This window comes from Epinephelus fuscoguttatus, linkage group LG9, assembly GCF_011397635.1.
Source record: "Epinephelus fuscoguttatus linkage group LG9, E.fuscoguttatus.final_Chr_v1".
In the NCBI taxonomy this organism is placed as follows: Eukaryota; Metazoa; Chordata; class Actinopteri; order Perciformes; family Serranidae; genus Epinephelus; species Epinephelus fuscoguttatus.
The window spans coordinates 20037141-20057202 of NC_064760.1; the positions used below are offsets into that span (position 1 = coordinate 20037141).

Here is a 20062-nt window from a genome sequence, read left to right on the forward strand (position 1 = left end):
GTGCTGAAACCTTTAAAGGAGCAAAGAATCGACGGAAGAGTCGGGCTTCTCAACTTAAGAGTCTGTTTTATTTCATGATTCAAATCCTGCTCAAGTGGGAAAAAAATGGTGTGGACCATAACTCTACTTTAAAGAAACAAGTGTCTCGTTTTACTTCCCAAAAAGACAGAGGTTGGAAAGGCGAGGATTTAGAGAGCCAAGCCCCCCCACGTCCAGCTCAGGAAACTCCGAGGCCCTCTGCTCTTCCTCTGCAGTGACGGCACTTAATCACACTCGCAACGCTGCAATGGACTTCACATGGCTTGTCCCTTTCTTCTCCTCCTTCTCCTCCTCCTCCTCCTCCTACGATCTGTTTCCTCTGTCCGAGTGATGTAGGGTCACGAGAATGGGGAAACACCTTCCAAGGAGAAAACACACATGCACTTTCACAACACACACACACTCGCACAGAGCTCCTTGCAGAGTCCCTGATGGTGAGAGAACGACACATGCTGCATGAGACGAACTGGGATAGCAACATTTCTCCAAACTGAAGGTAGGGCATGCAAAAGTTATTTCTTCCTGGGGCGTTCTGAGAGTTGTATTATCAGTGTATGACTCTCTCTCTATCACTATATACTCATTATATAAGCAGAAATGTTTTTTGTTTTTTATATCACGACTGATGCTTGGTCTTAGATCCAGTTTGCATGTGTAGCCCTCTCCAAAATTCTTTTTTCTTTCTTTTTAATTGTACGTTACCAAGTATAGTAGCAGACTGTCACACTGATTTAAAAAGAGATGATCAATCCCCTGCTCTGACATTCCTGCCAATATGAATTCTCTCAACCCTGACACTACAGACAACACAGTAATTTGAGTGCAAAATTTAGAAAGCAGCTTAGCTTAAATCTGTATTTTAAAATTTAGGCAGCCATGCTTCTGGGAGCGCTGGTGCCACATTTGATAACGTTTAATTGGGATATTCTTTTTCGGTTTTATAGCCCCAGAGGGAAATGTAGGCTAGTTTATCTTTTCAATACAACTTCTGTAGCCCAAACAGCCCTATTATTATTTCCCAGATCACCCAGATTATTTGTTCCCAGAGCCTGAAACCAGCAAACCAGGCGTTGTAACCTATGATCTCCCTCTGACGTGAGTGTCGGCTCACTGAAGAAGAGGCAAATACTCTGTGGGATAATCTATCACATATCTTATCATCTATGGAAGCTTTATTATTTCCACAGCAGTGTAAATTCTTTAGTAGATGCTACATCCTCATCTGCAGCCAGTGATACTTATCTCTAGAGGTTTGTCTACGCATATAAAGGCGTGGGACAAAATCTTTGTTTCTCCCACTGAGGCAGACAGTCACGTTCACAAACAGGCCTCTGTTTGTGAACTGGTTTACAGTAGAAACAAAACTCACTAGAACCCAGTAGTAAGTTTTACTTCACTTGGCTTTACTTCCTAGTTGCTGTGTATGTAAATGTAATGATAGAAATGGCAGAAAAACTTTCTTTTCTCTTCTCTTCTGACGTCAAATAAACTAAATCTACAGAAAAGCATTGATGCAATAACCCTTTCTTTTGTCTCAAACTGAGCTTACACATTTAATAAAGTTGGAAAAGTACAGAAATGCCCTTAAAACATTATTCTTAAACCAAATAAGGGAATATTTTATATCATCTTCGCTATACATAAACACTGTATATCCCTGTTGTTTGCCAAAAACAATCTAAGAATCAGTCAAACTAAGAAATATAGATATAGAAATAGAAATGTAGAAATTAATTACACTCAAAACAGGAGTGTAGAGACGTGGAGAGACAGTCTGTAATTGTACAAAAGCGTACAGGAAGAGCAATTACATTTGATGGTGTGTGAAAAGACAACCAGATTGCCTCTGGGGAGGGAGACAAATCGACAAAGTCAAAACATGGACATGATTTATGAGACCCTGGTTTATTAACGTAATACTATTACGTGCATAGCAGTTGTTAATTTTGAAATACCACAGTTATCATCAGTCCCAGAACATCGTGAAACTCCTGATGTAGAGCAGAGGAACATTTATCATGTTTAACCATGTTTTATAGCTCAGATCTCTAAGATCCCAAACAGAAGTCACGTGTCCCTCTCAGAAGCAGACTTCCTGCAACAGTTCAAAATCATGTTCATAAGGAGTTCTTATAACATAAAGTCATTTTTTAGAAGGTGATAAAACGATGCTAAAGATCCCCAGACATGTTTTTGCATATGCAATAGTCTACTTTAAATACTGTTTGGTTTTTATGTTGTTCCCACAAACAAATTCTGTTATCTGGTTAAAAATTCTTCTACTTTTCCCTCATTATAAAGACCAAAATATGAATGAATATGTAACTATATTCATTTGAAAAGTTTAAAGTCCCCCTCCCCTCAAAAATGTGTTTTTCTTATAATTATATCTTCTAAAATATCTGACCTCGTCTTCTATCAGTCTATAGTTAATTTTCACTAAAGAGGTGTTTTCACATTCCCCTACTGAAGGACGTGATCTCTGTGCACTCCCCTAAAATCTGAGATTCAAACGTACACTGGGCAACATAGATAAGGTACGTCGCTTATAAGAAAGCCAATGGCTGTAAACATGTATTCACAGGGGAACAGATTTTGACACAACACAGGCAAGAAACCTGAAACCTCCAGCGCAGAGCAGACTTGTCAGTACAGAGAGCAGAGTTAGCATTAGCACAGTGAACATTTAAACAACAAACATGGTAGAGTGTGTAGTGTGCATTATTGTATGTATCACAACTATTAATGCTGTTTCAGCTGCTGCCAGTTAGCCTGCAAGCTAACAAGCTAACAAACAAATAACAGATGGCAACTATTCTCACTATTCTACTACGTCTGCAAGTTGCCGATTTTGTTGCCCAACAGACTCCTCATTTGAGTCTGACTGAGGCTCAAACATGGCTGAATCGCCGATGTTTCCTCTAATGCTAACGGTAGCCATTTTGATGCACAACCTGCGAGCAGCGCTGGAGACAGTAGTTGCAAAACCTCCCGCAAATAGCGGTGGTGGGCAAGGTAGAGTAGAGATCCAGAATTTTAAGAGTCAATCTGCCCCTGGACCCCTTTGAGGGTTTTTTTTTTCACTTTTTAAAAAAGAAAAAACATGTTAAATGACTTTGATTGACTATGTGGTTCAAGTTTCCACATCACACGACAAGTTGCATACTGGTCCATGATTGGCTCCAAACTAGTTGTGATGTCACAAATACAGCTTGTGTGTACACGCGTTAACCACAGATTTGAAGCACAGAACAACTTTCCTCCTTCAGTAGATGAATGGAAAAACAGCTTTCTCCTGTCAAACTCTGCAAAGTAAAGCTCAGACATGTTGGTGAAGAAGCAGCAAGCAAAGCACATTTTCGAGTGGAGGGGGACTTTATGTATGGTTTTTTTGAGTTGTTAAAGAGGAATCAGGTCTCTGCAAGCCTAACGTGACTTTTAAACCAGCGACTAATCATGTTGAGAGAAAGGTTTGCAGCGTTCCTTACAGTTTGGTCAGATTTGCCTGATACACCTGCCTTAAATGTAAACCTAAGAATAGAGAGAATACATCTCCCAGCCTTGTGCTTCTTTTCAAACAGCCCACCTCATGATTTATTCCCCCACCTGCCCCCACTGTTTAACTTAAGATTAGATCATCGCCAGTCACCCACAGTCCGGCTCTCGCTAAGCTCCCCTCACTCAATATCTTAGCAAAATATCAAAATATGCCAGCGCAGGTTTAGACAGTGATAACTAATAATATCTGTCAGTGCTGAAGCCAGGGGCAGAGAGGGAGACTGTCCACACAAACTGAAGCCAACAGTCCATTAGCGCAGAATGCTAACAGTCAGCCAGACTCTGGGAAATGTCAGAACACTGTCATGGTCCATGTGGAGACAACCAGGGCCAGCTGACCCTGAGCAAGAAGCTCCTAAATCCCAGTCGTCTGAGTGTGTGTCTCAAAGGTAAACACAGTTCAAAGAAAACATTAGAAGCCAAATGTAGATAAGCGATAAAAATGTTTTTGATTAGCGTTTTAGATGTAGGTTTGGAGATTTGGCAGAGTGTAATCGTTTGTTAAACCACTGGCAGGGCAGCCTGGTGTGTGTCAGTCCCTCCATGGTTATTATGACAAAGCCTCTACAATGTGAACCCTTATTTAATGCCACTCATGCTGTGCTGAAACAGAGAGAGGAACAGGGACATGTGCCAACCTAAAGCTGCTGTGTTCCTCTATACTCCAACCTGCATTTACATTTTCATATGTGTGTTTGCCTGTTTGTTTCTGTATTTTGTCCTGTTTAAATGTTCAAATGGCTTCAAGGAGACGGAGATGGACCCACAATCCTTTGCTCCCAAACACTGAAGACAGACAAGAACCAGAGAAAAAGCAGAGCAGAGATAAAGAGGAAAGAAGAAACAAAGATTTCTCTGTCACATGATTTGTGGAGCTTTAACATGGGATGAGCTCCTGACGTCAGTGACTTACGGTACTTTTTTTCACTATCTGTCATAAAAACCACCTGAAAATAGATCACAAAAAGCATGAAGAATAGCTCCTTTCAATATTTAAATGTTGCTGCATTTGGGTGTGACCACATTGGACTTATTTTAGGAGTGAGAGATTTCACAAGTCTAAGAATTTCGTCACTAGGAGCAACTCTTAGCGCTAGGAAGCTTTGTGAATACAGCCATTGGATTTTTGTACCTGGTGACTTAAAGGGGTTTTCCACATTAAGATCAGTTTACCTGTCATGAGTAGGACTACTCAACCTTTGAAACCAGCGCCTCTGAAAAAGTCTGAAATAACTATAACCATAACACTAAACATGATGATGCTGTAAGGGTTATCTCCGATTGGGCGTGTTAGAAACTGGGGGAGTGGTGAGTTTTAAACAGTGTAGATATTTACCAGGAAGTGAAGGTCTTATACTCACTCACGTGACTTGGGATGTCAAGGTGGTTGTATGGTGGTCTTGTGAGGACTCTACTACTTTGCACTGACAGTCATCACATCCATGAATGTGTGTGATTTTAACACTCGTAAGTCTCTCTGAGTCAGCGTCAGTTTGGTCTGAAGACTGCAAGTTTGAAGATGTAAAATCTGAGGAGTTAGGAAGAAGTGAGACCTCTCTGTTTGAGACTACATTAGCTGTTACTAGCATTACCAAACTGAATCTCTGACTGAACTGTTGGTGTTTGCGTTGCATTGTGGGTGATGGAGGCACCAGTTTTTGGCAAAGAAGAAGAAGCTGAGGTGAAATAACTGAAAGCTTATATTCCTTGTTGCTAATCAGGAGACGGGATCAATGCATCATGTGTACAGGATTGTGGTTGCTCTAAGAGAGCAGATGGTAAGGACAGGCATCCTTGAAAATACTCTGAACAATGGACTTGGTTCTTGGTAGAATACAAAGGGTCCTAGACATCGGAACAGTCCTTCAGTGGGATTCGATGACGTAGTGTCCTTGAAATGCAGCCATTTAGGGATCCTTTCTTGACTTTGAGAAGCATTGGATTCTTTAAATCGTCCATTGTGATTCTGACAATCTTACAGTAGTGCAAAGATAAATCAGAGGAGTTCCAAATCGGATATATCAGAGCTTTCAGAAAAAAGTTACCAAGTCCTTGGATGTTGATATGAACGCAGCATAATGGGAAATGTAGGATCCAGTGTATTTGGAGGTTGAACCATCCAGTGGATGAAAGGCTGGGTACCTCGGCCTCTGCTGCCTCAGTTTAAACCGTCTGCTTAAATCTGTCTCTCATGAGCTCATAGTTTGTAATGGAGAAGTTCAAAACTAAATTGCTGGAGTGCTCCTTAACACCAGTGTCAGTGGCATCACATGACTGCTAACCCACCTACTCTAAGATGTGTTGAAGTTTATTTATTTTACACCTTGTCAGCTCTTAACACAGGACCTTTCCTGTCAGTGACCGTCTCTTCGGTTTGACGCACAGATGTATAAATAAATGTTGTTAATGTCTGTCAGCCTTCCAAGAACACTTTGTGCTCACATACAGTACCTCTTTAAAGGAACTTCCTGTTTATGGCCAGCTGTGCCCCAGTGTATCCTGACTGAGATCCTGGCCTCTGAGCTCTGACCCCCTAACCCTGGAGGGGCAGGGGGGGTCGACGGAGAGAAAATGCGGTGTACCACCCTTGTGGCCCTGCTGGCGGGGGTCGTGCTGTACCTGGTGATGGGAGCGCTTGTTTTCAGCACCCTGGAGCTTCCGGAGGAGAGTTCGGCGTACGATAAACTGATCGCTACCAGGAACACCTTCCTCGATAACAACACCTGCGTCACCGAGCTGGAGTTCCAGAAGCTTTTGAAGGTATCACTGAACACACTAAGCACAGTCTCATGACGTAATCCCTCCCACACTGACTAGTTAAAGGTAGCCACAACATCAAACACACAAGTTCAGTATTTTCTCTTGCTCTTGTTTTTTGCTCTTTTAGTTTTAACTTGACAGTTTATTTATAAAGCACCTACGGATGCACCGATTTATCGACCACACATTGGTGTCAATATTTGCCTTGTTGGCTGCCATCAGCCTATCAGCAAATAAGATGACACTCACCGATGTCAGTGGCCGATGTTTTTCTGTGTCACATCAATTTTGTGCAGGCTAAAAATCAGGGCTTGAAACAACAATAGAAAACGTGTTTGGGACAAGCAGAGATGTTCCTCTGGACGCCTTCAGGACTGCCACTTCAGGGGATGCACCCTATTTATTCTCTGATAATGCTACATACTGAACAACAAATCCGCATTGATATCTGCAGGAGGAGGGATAGTTAACGTGAGCTCTAAGCAGCCAGTGGACAGAACTCGCAGCTAACGGAGGTTACACCGAGTTACAATATCATGCTTAGACCTTTGAAGTACTGCTACATTTTCTCTACTTTATTCTTCCACTTTACTGCACACACTGTATATTTTACTTCACTACATTTATTTGACAGTTACCAGTAACTTTTCATATTAAGGTTTCATAAAAAAAAAAAAAGATAACTTGAAGGCAAAATTCAGCATATTATCAAGGATTAAAGCATCAGTTTGTGGCATTTGACCTTAACATAAGATGTCTGTAAATAAGATTTTAATAATATTTCACTAAAAAGGAAAGATTGAAGAAAAGTCCAAAAAATGAATACATTTATTTATGTAGCACAACCTTCCTTCATCTTTCCTCTCCCATTAATCATCCTGTTACTCTTTAAAGGGGCCTGACCCCCAGCTTGGGAACCACCCAGTGGTGATGTTGAATTCATGAAGAAAACTTTCTCCAAAAAAGGATAAGATTCCTCATTAATTGAGGTAGATGGGGAACTATATTAAAACATTTGTCTACAAACTCTCTCTCAGCTCCTGCAGTATAATCCAGGTCTCATTTATCCAGTCATATGCTCAGTACTTCCTAAATACAAGCATTTTCACTGCAACCTAATGATGATTAAACATCAGTACACATAGACTCATACACGGCTGACTAGTGTGTCTGGGCACGTGCATGCGTTTGACCTCTACTGGAGTGGAGCTCATATGCACGCACATGCTCAGGTAAGCTCATGGCATGCTGCCCGTAGGTGGAAGTGTTTGATTTTGTAATGTTTTTAGTGAAAGTAAATGTGTTTGGGGAGTACTGAGCATACGACTGGATAAATGACACTTGGATTATACTGCATGAGTTGTATTAGAGTTTGTAACAGATGTTTTGATATAGTTTTGTGGTCCCCCCTTTACTTGAATTCATGAGAAATGTTCACCTCTTTTGGATTCTCCGTTAACCATGGAGGCATGCTGTGAGCCATGAAATCAAGGTAACTCTCTGAGTAATTGATACACAAATGGTGATTTTGCGGGTGTAGTATTCCTTTAAAACTGAAACAACAGTGCAAAAGAAGTATTTTACTGTTGTAGCAGGTAGAGATGTAATTTTGATTTCTTCATATACAGTTGTTCAGTTTAGTGTGGTGGTTTCTGACCCCCTTTAAAGGGTCACAAGATGATTACTGGTAGAGGAAAGAAGAAAAGTGGAAAAGTCATGCTACACAAATTTGTATAATTACTGGAGTATCTCAAAATAATTGTACGTACATAGATAACGGTTTTGAATACTTTTTTCACTACTGGCATAAACCATGTAAAACAATCCAACCGAAACATAACTTCAAGTTCCTGTAAATCCCAGCCTTTCTGATACCTGAGATTTGTGTACAGACTTGTGTTGGAAGAAAACAGCACAGTTAAATAAATTACATCCCGCCCCTGCAGGGAGTGGTGTCTGCGGTGGAGGCAGGCCTGGATGTGAACAACCATAATGCCAACTTTACCACGCGCTGGGACCTGGCCTCCGCCATCTTCTTCTGTGGTACCATCATCACCACCATAGGTAGGTGGAGACTTACCTTCAGGCTGCACTTTGAAGATCCGACAACTCTGAAATGCTCTTTTAATTGAGTATATATACCTGATACGATGTGGAAATGATTAACAGGAGAACAAACTTATCACTGAGAGCTCCTGTGATGTTAAAATGATCTGAGTTTAATTCTGAAAATACGTAATCCTTTCATCATCTTGGCAATCAAAACTGAAGTTATTTGACTGTTGAGTTTCGGAGATTGACTCAAAAATATCTCCGTAGTTGAAGATTAGTCTCCATGAGCTGAAGAACTAAGTGGTAGATTTCATTTTTTAAAGTTGGGTCGATCTAAACAAAAAATATACGTAGTGACATCATTTTTTATCCATTCATGAATGCCACTCAAAGATTTATAGTGTCAACATAATAGACGTGCTGGACTTTTCTTATTTGACATTCCTCCACTCCTCTTTAACACTAGACATCTAAAATTAATGTGTCATGAGCTGTACCTCATATTAGTCCGAAAGACATCTCAGAATTCGGTCTCTGGTCTGTTGTAAATGGAAGTTATTGATGCTATTTGTAAATAGCTGAGGGTCCCTCTATTCTTTTATTTTTTAACAGGTTTTGGGAACCTGTCTCCTCGGACATGGTACGGCCAGTTGTTCTGTGTGTGCTATGCCCTGGTTGGAATCCCCATGTTTGGCATACTGCTGGCTGGAGTGGGTGACCACATGGGCACGGTGCTGCGGAGAGCTGTGGCCAATATTGAGACCCTCTTCCTGGTGAGAATGGTCTGTCCTGCATACAAACCAAACCTCAGCTGTCTGAATCTAAGATTCAAACCTACAAGGCCCAGACCTCTTTTTTTTTTTTTTTTTTACTGCTGTCTTAGCAGGAAATATCAAGATTGATTTTCTGGTTAAGAAACCAAGAACCTCTGACCTGGATGTAAACAATTATTATTAGTTTAAGCCATGGACTGTATATGTATGGTGAATGACACGTCTCTACTTCCTCCCATAAGCCAAAAATATCCTGGATACAGGCACTGTCATCTTCCATTGGTGACTTCATTTGCAGCCAGTCTGTGCAGCGCCATTGTTCACAAGCACATCAATCCACACACACAGCTGTCAATCATGACACCACACCCCTTTTTTTTATCGCATTAGATAACTAGTTATCACCAAACTTATTAGAAAAATTAACACTTGAACAAACATCAGCGTGATAAGAACTACCTGAAATGAAAGAAAACTATCTTTGGGAAAATGAATTTGACGTGTCGTTTGAGTTCTTAGTTTTGCCCACCTGTAAACATAGAGAGGGGCAGGGTTTATGACCTATATAGTGTGGTTTTGGGGGAGCTGTTATTCCATCCAGCTTTATATACAGTCATTGATCTAAGTGTATATTCCTGTAGTTATAAAAAAAATATTTCAGCTTGTTCTGAAGGAAGGAACACTGTGGAAGTGCAAAATAAAGATGCTAAAAGTAGCTGCTGCCTCTACAAGAGGCACAATAAGTAAAATTGCAAACTGTCTCAACAAGTGCTTATTTATTTACGTCAAAAATCATGAAAAAATGTCATAGTATAGCATGTCCTCAAAAATCATGAAAAAACGTCATAGTATAGTATGTTGTCAAAAACCATGAAAAAACGTCATAGTATAGCATGTCGTCCAAAAACATGAAAAAAAGTCATAGTATGTTATGTCGTCCAAAATCATGAAAAAAGTCATAGTATAGAATGTCATCTAAAATCATGAAAAAGAGTCACAGTATATTATGTCGTCCAAAATCATGATAAAAAAAGTCATAGTATAGAATGTCATCTAAAATCATGAAAAAGAGTCATAGTATAGTATGTCGTCCAAAATCATGAAAAAAAAAAGTCATAGTATAGTATGTCGTCAAAAACCATGAAAATAAGTCGTAGTATAGTATGTCATCTATCTACTTTATTTGTATATTTATTCATTTATTAATAACAGACAAAAAAATACCAACACTTGTCCCTCATACTTATATTAGATAAGGACGTATGTTACAGAGGAAATAATTCAGCATTAACTGACTCAAAATCATATCTGAAAAAGAGCAAACATGTTTCATTAAATCCATCATTATTGTCATTAGTATTTATTATCATTCATTATGCCTCTGTGTTTGCTGTTATCTGTCTGTCTCTCAGAAGCGTAAGGTCAGGCCGACCACTGTGCGTGTGATCTCAGCGGTTCTCTCCATCCTGATTGGTTGTCTGATCTTCCTCGCTGTGCCGACAGTCGTGTTTCAGAAAGTGGAGGACTGGTCCTTTCTGGAGTCGCTCTACTTTGTGGTCATCACTCTGACCACTGTTGGCTTCGGAGACTATGTACCAGGTATTGACACACACACACACACATCTCATGTTTTATTTGATCAGTGTAGAAAGCAGGGTGGTTGAGAACAAATTTCTGTTTATTTTTCAGTCTTGTATCTTTCTTCTAGTGGATCAGGTGTTTAAAAATCATTCAAGGAAACAGTCTGATAACTGAAAATTACTCATCAATGACTCTGCTACATGACATGTACCCTTTGATGAGAGGTTTCAAGTAAAGTTTGGATTATAAACACTGTTTTTAGCAAATTGTTATGACCCACCATGGGCTGCACTGAGGAGATGTGACTTTTAACTCTTCTTGTAACAAACCTGGCAGCTGAATCTGTAGGTTGATATTTCATCCAGCAACTTGTTTTTTGTTGTTCTGTATTTGTAATTGAATAGATACATGCGATCTGTGATCTTCAGTGGCAGCAGTCTAAAGTCAACATTCAACACATTTGAACTTTTGGTGCAGCATTGAACATATACACAGTCACAGCTGAAACCATCAGTGGATTAATCAGTGATGTGAAAGGCTTTGAAAGGAACACTGTGGAAGTCTAAAATAAAGTAGCTGCTGCCTCTACAAAAGGCACAAAAAGTAAAATTGCCTCAACAAGTGATTATTTATTTACTTCATAGTAGAGTATGTCGTGAAAAATCACAAAAAAAAGGTCATAGTAGAGTATGTCGTGAAAAATCGCGGAATACTGCATCTCAGTGTGGATCAGTGGAACAGTACATCACATTAAAAGTCAATTTTCTCTGTGTCCAGGCGGTCGTGATGGCAGCAACTGGTTCTTCAAGCCTCTGGTGTGGTTGTGGATAGTGTTTGGTCTCGCCTACTTTGCCTCAATCCTCACCATGATAGGCAACTGGCTGAGGGTGCTGTCTAAGAGGACCCGCGCTGAGGTAAGAGATATAGCCATTTTCTCTTACTAATTAACAAAGAATCAGGTGCAGAGTTTCTCTTTCATAAATGTGGCACACACCAGGAGACTGTCTGTGTCTGAAGAGCTCTCATCTTCTGGGAATACTTTGTTCAGTTTAGGCAAAGGGTGGCACCTGGGTAGATGTGCAGGAGGCAGGATCTGACGCAGATTACACTGCAGTCATGTACCCAGTTCTTAATTTTGTCATAAACAACAAAGTCTCTTGCTGTTCCCTGAATTTGTTTCACGATTTTGCCTTGGCTCATACCAACAGAAGTTCCCGAATCTTGACGTCTCTCTACTTACACTTGACCCTTCTTTTTTACCCTTAGATAGTCAGACATTTCATGGACTTTGTACCGGGGAGCTGGCTAGATAAAGTCTGTTTAATGTCAGATTCAACTGATTCGGTGTAAATTCTATACAGTAGAGAGGAGGAGCTGCACTTCATCTTCTTTATAAGTTGATTTTGTGTCTCTCCCACTCTCAGATGGAGGAGCTGAGGGCCCACGCCACAGACTGGACCCAGAACATCCAGAACATGTCCATGGACTTCCGCATCCCAAACCCTCTGGAGTTCAACGACCCTTTCCTCCTGCAGCGCCGGCGCTGGAAACGCAGTGAGCGTCGCCGCATCCGTCGTGGAGCCCAGGGCACTCTGGGATACTTGGTTCGAGGAGGATCTGAGAATGGACACCTGCCAAACCGCTGGGCCGGCCTCTCCAGCTCCATGAGCCAACTGGAGACCCATTCGTCTCTTGAGAGGGCGGCGGTGGTGAAGGTCATGCCACTGGTCAGTGCTGCTGGAGTTGGAACAGTCCCAAGAGCAGGGCCTGCATTGAGGGTTGACCCCGCTGTCGGTCTGCAGGCAGACGCCAGGTCGTTTCCTCACCTGCTGGGCCGCTCATTCTCCCTCCCTGTGGCCCACTCCAACTTGGAGCTGAACTCAGCAGGTGCAGCCATGCATGAAGGATCCCCCTCTGGATCCGAGTCTCCTTTTGACTCCAGATCAGATATGTCCTCAGTCTCCTCGTCCTTCATGGCGCTCCACAATTACCAGCCCTGCCGTACAGTTGGCAGCATGGAGGAGGGAAGAGCGAGGGCCGCAGACATGAACACAGCACAAGAAAAAGACAAACTGATTCTAGCAGAAAAATGTATTTCTGTAGACAAAAGCCATGGATTGGCACCTGCTCCTGGTTTGCATGCCCGCTTCCACCGTCCTCCCCCTTCCTGCCCTCTTCCTCGCCACTCAATCGTCCTTCCCTCCCCTCCCCTCCACGCTGCCTCCTCACCCAGCTGCCAACTGCTGGATTTCTTCGGAGAGAACCTGGCGTACATCGACGAGTCCTCAGACACTCTGAGCGACCGGGCCCAACCAGGAGCAAACGAGGAGAGGAAGAGGCGGCCCCGAAAGCCAAAGAGGAGGAGCATGAGGAGGCAGCTGCCACACAGGTGGAGCCCCCTGCAGGTGAGAAGGCTCAGCAGTGATATGCAGCCACCATCGAATCCCCCCACACCACCTCCTGAATCCTCTGTTTCAGATGGACCCCAAGAAAACCGGGCAGGTTCGACTCCAACACTCTGACAGCACCCACACTCAGAACATGGTGCCAAAGTCAAGATGTGACATAAAGCTGCAGGTTTATAACAGACGTCACACTCCAACTACTTAGAACATACAGAACGTACCACATGCACATTTCACCATGATGGATATCGCTAATCATCCAGGATATTTTTAGTATTTAAGGTTAGCCTCACAAAGTCAGCCCACAAGTTTTGCTTTGTTACTTTGTGACTTGACAAAGCTACATGGACATTTGTTCGGGACAGGAAATCCTTCATGAGGGCTATAATACGTACATGATTGACCACTGCTTCCTTCAGACAAGAGGACGAAGAGACATGAACCTAATGTATGTCTGAATAACTGCATGATTCACTGGGCTGTCACTGGTTTTTGCTTCTGATTCTCAAACAGTAAACACGACAAAGGCCTAATCCCATTTCATAGTTTAACCCCTGCCCCTTGTTTTTGAGTGCCACCTTGCCCCTTGAAACAGAGCTGTGAGGGAAAGTGGTTAAAACTTAGTGAAAAGGGACAACCCTTCAACAACCTGATAAGTCACTAAGAGTCATCCATGTTTGTGTTTTGGTAAACAGACATGAAACGAGTGTTGCTTTCTCTTGCATGGGCTACAGGCATCCTTCTGCAGTTGTGAGGATGCTCACAATTTGTTCAAGTTTTACGCTATCAGTCGATCAAACAAGTCATCAAATAACAAAGAACACCACCTCATTACCGGGCCTCTAGCAGTGCTCTGTAGGCTAACGTTAGCAACCCATGCTCCCATCCAGCCAGTCTGCACTAATAGAGGAGGAGAAACAGGTGCAGCAATTTTACTGTTGGACTCAGTAACTATCTCCAGTTACCAAAGAGTATCAGTGTAAGTTCTTGACAGTTACTATCAGGTGGTAGTCATCCAAAATTCATAGAACCTTAGTCACATCTGTAACTCTCTTGGTTTGTTGTGTTTCTCATCTTGGCTGGCACCAACTGATGGCATATTTTGCAGACTGTCTTAAGCCACGCTTTGTCGCTGCTGAATTCTATATTATTGATGTGGTGTTAGTGTTTTGTCAACAATTTCTTCAACTTTGGGGGATGACGCGAGTTCGCTTTCAGCAGTGAAGCTTAACAAGCTCCGTGGCAATGTAAAACTAACTGGGTGTGGATTAAAGGTCCAGTGTGTGGGATTTAGGGGGATATATTGGCAGACATGGAATACAATATTCATAACTGGTTTCTTTAGTGTTTAAAAGTCACCTAAAAATAATAATCACTTTGTTTTGTTACCCCAGAAGGAGACGTTACATAGGGAGTGTGTCTTTGTCTATGGAATATGAAATGTTGCATTCGTGTTTTTGCGTTTTCGCACCATAATTAGCAACCCCTCCATGACAGACACTTGGAAAAACGCTGATTTTTTAAATGTGAAGCTGCTTTGTTCAGTGTTTTTAGCAGTTTAAATCACCTGGTCCATTTTTTTTGGAGAGGAGGAGACCTCTGCGGATAATTCAGCTACCAGTAAAAACCTCCTGAACAATAAACACTAAAGGAATTCTAAGCTAGAGAAGTTTCAGCTGGTTGCAATCTGCAGCCCTCACAGCTAAATGCCACTAAATCCCCCAAAATCTTGCAGACTGGACGTTTTAAAGGAAGCAGCAAATTACTGCTCTCCATGTAGTGAGAGTGGAGCATAGCCCCTCCTTCCTGCAAACAGACAGCGACACTGAGTGTAGAGGCAGAGGAGAGAGACTGTCAGAACTTTTCATATCATGGAAAAATTCCAAAGTACATGATCGCTATCGTCAGCAGTTTTATTGCAATCACCTATTGACATTTGTGTCCTGTGTTGTTGGTAGTAGCTATGCTCTGAGAAAAATGGAAATTGATCCGGTTGTCTTCACAGTGCCAACAGCAATACCACTGTGAAACGCTAGAGGGAGGGTTGATAAGTTGTCTGTTTCCACTTGAAAGAGAGGGATAACAAGGCCTTTCAAATGAGGGAATTATCCTTCCTTTTAAAAATCAACCACACCTGGTGCGTCAACAGTTGGTCACAAGTTTCACTGGTTTTAAGAGGCTTTAAGTCTCATCATTATCCAGACATCATTACACATAATTATCTACTTTGTTGATCTGTGTTTCAGCCGCTGAGCTCAATCAATTCTCAGCAGGCGTTTTCAACATTAACTCTAAGATTTAAGTTGGCTTTGTGAGGCGAACTGTTGGCAACTGACTAATAGCTTTAAATTCAGTGCAGGGCTTTATAGCGTAGGTGGGCCACCTCGCTTGAAACCAGTTAGAAAATATATCACTCTTTTACGAAATACAACATCAAAAGGGAAAAAGACCAGAGAATGAGAGCAGTTTTTTTTTTTTACACAGCAAATGACACTTATTTTAAAAAGTGTGACTTGTTTAGGACGTCTTCTACAAACAAAATTGATCACAAGGAACAATGTACCAGGATCTGGGTGGCTTACCACCTCGGCTAAAAAAAATCCCCGGAGGGAAAAACCCTGTAGTGGGTGGAAAAACCACAACAACAGCACTTTATCATCGCAGCACCGAAGGGTCATCATTCACCCTCAGACCACTGAGTGACGCTGTCATACAAGCAAACCATCATCAAGATTTGAACTGTTTGAGGGATGAAGCCGGAGGTATACACTGCTGCTGAATGTTTTTAAGGGTTAAAAAGGGTAAAAGTCTGAAGTTACTGTCCACTGCTGTGTGTTTAATCTTTCTGTGCTCACCTTGGATATAAATGTACAGACTGCTGTTAAGCAACACCAACGTTACTTTTAGGAATATGGTGTTTACCAGCTATATGATCAAGTGTCCTTAAATCACTTGTGGTTCTGCTTGTGACCACTTTTCCCCTGGGGTGAAACTGTTTGTTAGCATTATTTTTAAAGACCCCTCTGCATCATAAATAACTGTGCAGGTTTGTCAACTTGTGTCTTCACCTTTCCAGTACTGTAGCATCTGTCCTCAGTTGAACCCTGTTAGATGCCTCATAATGTCATAAAGTGACACATTAAAGTGATGACTACCAGACTTCTCGTAACACACACTGCTGTCTGACATTAACCTAACAAGGCTCGCCTGTGCAGATGCCTTTGATGTTGTTGGGTTTTTTTAATATCACTGTGATGGCTTTCAGTAGCATGTCAAGAAACAATGTGCCAACAAAGGCAGCGAAAGAGAAGACTGTAAACTAGTAAACATGGACCAGAAAACTTATGTATTCAACATGTTTGTGAGATCAAGGCTGAAAAATGAAGCCAACATGGAAGTTCAAGAAACTGCAGTTCCTCTAATGGCCATTTGAGGCTGGCTCCAGATGCCAGTCTATCCTCCTCGACCCCCATGTTAAAAAACTTAACAGCAGAAATAAACATGTTTACAGCTTGGTACAAAAAAATGTTTGGTTTCTATAGCTAATTTCTTCATGCATGACAACTGTATGGGGAGTGATTTTTTTAACTCACCCATTCACATTCATTAAGGTTATGTCATTAGAGCTGAGAATGTGTTTCTGGTTTACCATACTTCCTTTATATCATATAAAAAAATGAATGCCATGTGTAGACGAGTGGCGCATTGGCTGGGAAACATCACGTTTATTCACTTTACATGGAGCTACAGTTCATACTTAATTATGTTAAATGTTTGCCGAATGTGTTAGTATCTCTTAATAAGTCATCAGAAATCATACATCATCTTTAGAAGGAGCAGATATTTACCATAAACTAGCTTGGGACATGTTGAAGTTAACAGTATTCTAACGGAGCAAGGCAAGCTAATTGCTAGCGTGCTAGGTTGAAAAGCAAAAAAACAACAAAGCTTTGAGATGGCTGTCAGAGATGGCAGAAGTGTGATCACATAATCCTGTCTGAGCTATAACAGGTGATGTGTTACACGTTTTATTTCCCAATTGCTCTTGCAAAGAAGAATAGAATACTGTAAACAAACTGTTACCATTGGAAATCGCCGGTTTCTGTTCAACGCCGGAAGTCGCACCCATAATCCATGCAAGGTATCATAGGGACTAGGAATAAGGTGGATAAAACAGATGTTTTGAGCGTACTGCTTACGTACTATTTTCCCCCCAAAATGAATTAAAAAAAAAAGAAACAGTGGCTCTATTAGAAGGTGGGAAAAATCTAAAAAAAAAAATGTGATGGACAAATCCAGAAAGATCTTTCAAAAGAAGGAAACAAAAAATCTCTTAAAATATTTTGGTTTCTGTTTGTCATGTCTGATTGGCGGTTCTATCCTTAAGTTGGCAGAGTATTAATTCCAAATAGTATACGAAGGTTAAGTTCGTCACAATTTCTTCCTTATTAATCGTAAAAACATTATGGTAAAAACGATAACTATATACTACACACTGAATACTACTGAAGCCGAAAACGGACATGTTTGCAGCTTTTATTTAATGCTGTTATTTTTAGATCACAAATTATTCATTTTCTTTTGTTTCGTCTCGATCTCATTCATTCATCCATCTTCTAACCGCTTATCCTCTTGAGGGTCGCGGGGGGGCTGGAGCCTGGACAGGTCGCCAGACTATCGCAGGGCTGACACATAGAGACAGACAACCATTCACGCTCACATTCACACCTATGGGCAATTTAGAGTCACCAATTAACCTAGTCCCCAGTGTGCATGTCTTTGGACTGTGGGAGGAAGCCGGAGTGCCCGGAGAGCACCCATGCTGACACGGGGAGAACATGCAAACTCCGCACAGAAGGGCTCCCACACCCGGGATTGAACCGGCAACCCTCTTGCTGTGAGGCGAGAGTGCTAACCACCACACCACCGTGCCGCCCCGCCTCGATCTCAAGATATCAAAACTTGTTTTCTCATGTTTATGGGTTAATTCATGTTGATCCTCTTAAAACAAAAGGCTGTTTAATGAGATAAGATCATAAATCACAAGAAAACACCTTTAGTTTTCCCGTGATCACAGGATAATTTTGGAGAACTCAAAAATGAGCATCAGGCTCAGCTGATCACACCTGATTTCAGCCCTCATGACTGTTGGAAGGATTCATAACTGAACTGTTAGACATGAATGTGTTCATCATTAGTGGGGGTACCTTGATCTGACACTTTCACCTTAAATCAGTTGCTGAAACTGTCATGTCGGCACAACACTCCTGATGTCTGATAAACATTATCAGCAATAGGAGGACATGAGCTATAATTTTCTTGTGATAACAGATTATCTTGAGTTAATTGTCTTGTTTAATTCGAGATCACAAGATGATCTCGAAATAACCATTAAAAATAATTATTATAAGCACAGCTGCTCTCAGCTCCTACAGAATACAATTAGTAAACAGTGTAAACTTGGGACACAGTTTACGTGCACTGCAGAGCAGGAGATGTGACCTGAAACCAGAACCCTGTAAGTCCTGAATGAACTCGGCTCTCAGTGAATGTGGGATAAACATTAAGTTCCTGCTTACTCAGAACCAGGAACTACTACAAGAGGCCATCGTGGCACTCTGCCCTCCACCAGGGCCAAAATAAGTAACTGACTGAATCCACACTTAAACTCAGGCTCCCACATATTTTGTCATTTGTTGACAGAGGGCTGGAATGAGAGAGATATTCGCATGGCAACGTGCTGTTGTGCTGCTGACCACGAACGACCCTTCAGCAATATTGTGTATAAGTCTGACTTGTGACCTACGAAGGATGTTTTTACTCTGTTTCCTTTAGCTCTTCTTTATATGCAATAAAAAAGAAGGTGGGCATTTAAATTGTGGTTCGCTGATGACTCAAGACTTCATCAGGTTCAGACTAAATATGAGGCTGTAAACTCTAAAATTACATTTAAGATTTATGTCTCACACTGCCTGTTTGTAACCCGCTCAAATTTATGGCCCATTTGCGGCACATTTATCTCCAAAAACAGAAAAAAAACAGGCAACTGAACTTTTTAACTTTTGCAATATTTAGAGTGAGATTTGCAAATGTTTGCACATCTATTTACTCAAGTAAATAGATATAAAGTACCACTACATGCCTGTCTAATAATACCTTACTAAATGCTGTTTTTAAATACATTCAAACATTTGCTTTATTGTGTCTCTGAGGAAAACGGAAAGCAATCAGGTTGTCAACAATAATGCAGGGGGTCTACAGTGGTGGAAATTAAATAAGTACTTTAACTCAAATATGATAATTAAAACACAAGTACATTAAAACTGTACTTGAATATTTCCAATTTAAGCTACTTCATATTTCTACTCTGCTACATTTCAGTGAAATGTTGTACTTTTAACTCCGCTACATTTACCTAACAGCGTTAGTTACATTTCAGATTAAAATTTTACACAGAAAACCTATAGTGAAATTATATATTACATATAAATTATATATGAAAACGTTTTAAAATGATATATTGTTAAGGATTAAATTACCATATAGAAACATATATAAAGTACGGTAGTTTATACTGGCTCTACCACGACCAACTAAAACATTAATAATAATGATAGAGTGATAATAACTGGATGATATAGCACATCAGTGGTACTTAACTTGAGGCCTGTGGGGTGCTGAGAGGCCCGCCGACCATTTTCTAATTCAGAATGAAAACAAATTGATTCATAGTGGGATTTTTTTGTACTTAAATGTACCAGAGTGCATTTTAAAAAGCATCAAAATAAAGCTTGTTTATTAAAATAAATAAATAAATACATAAATAAAACCCATGGAACCCCACGACAGAGGTCCAGGTTAAATCCTAGAAATGCTCCTGTGTTCACCTGAGCT

General features: G+C 41.0%; 2 protein-coding genes across 4 annotated transcripts in view; one reads left to right on the forward strand and one right to left on the reverse strand.

Annotated features, from left to right (window-relative positions):
• Nucleotides 1-382: 382 nt before the first annotated feature.
• The window catches only part of tgfb5 (transforming growth factor, beta 5), a 36823-nt gene continuing 17143 nt past the window's right edge, over nt 383-20062 (reverse strand). Inside the window, exon 8 of one of the 2 annotated variants that reach the window (XM_049585084.1) lies at nt 383-397. The gene's annotated coding sequence lies outside the window, so the exon portion shown is untranslated. Of the gene's footprint in view, nt 398-10751; nt 10771-20062 lie in introns of those variants that run through there. The other variant, XM_049585083.1, reaches the window with a different exon arrangement.
• On the forward strand, nt 413-19609 carry kcnk4a (potassium channel, subfamily K, member 4a). 2 transcript variants are annotated; one of them, XM_049585080.1, is made up of 8 exons: nt 413-535; nt 4346-4511; nt 6059-6357; nt 8304-8421; nt 9022-9191; nt 10595-10781; nt 11541-11677; nt 12188-19609. In XM_049585080.1, the coding sequence occupies exons 3-8, from the start codon at nt 6169-6171 to the stop codon at nt 13283-13285; spliced, it is 1899 nt and encodes a 632-aa protein (XP_049441037.1). In that variant the 5' UTR covers nt 413-535; nt 4346-4511; nt 6059-6168; the 3' UTR covers nt 13286-19609. The 2 variants fall into 2 exon arrangements, with proteins under 2 accessions (XP_049441037.1, XP_049441038.1); XM_049585081.1 differs by having other exon boundaries at nt 9022-9182.

What these genes read in the sequence shown, in the direction of transcription:
- kcnk4a (XM_049585080.1), top strand. Translation starts at nt 6,169, where the DNA reads ATGCGGTGTACCACCCTTGTGGCCCTGCTGGCGGGGGTCGTGCTGTAC. An exon ending in CCCTCTTCCTGGTGAGAATG is followed by an intron (nt 9,192 to 10,594) that starts GTCTGTCCTGCA and finishes TCTGTCTCTCAG; the next exon opens with AAGCGTAAGGTCAGGCCGAC. An exon ending in CTTCGGAGACTATGTACCAG is followed by an intron (nt 10,782 to 11,540) that starts GTATTGACACAC and finishes CTCTGTGTCCAG; the next exon opens with GCGGTCGTGATGGCAGCAAC.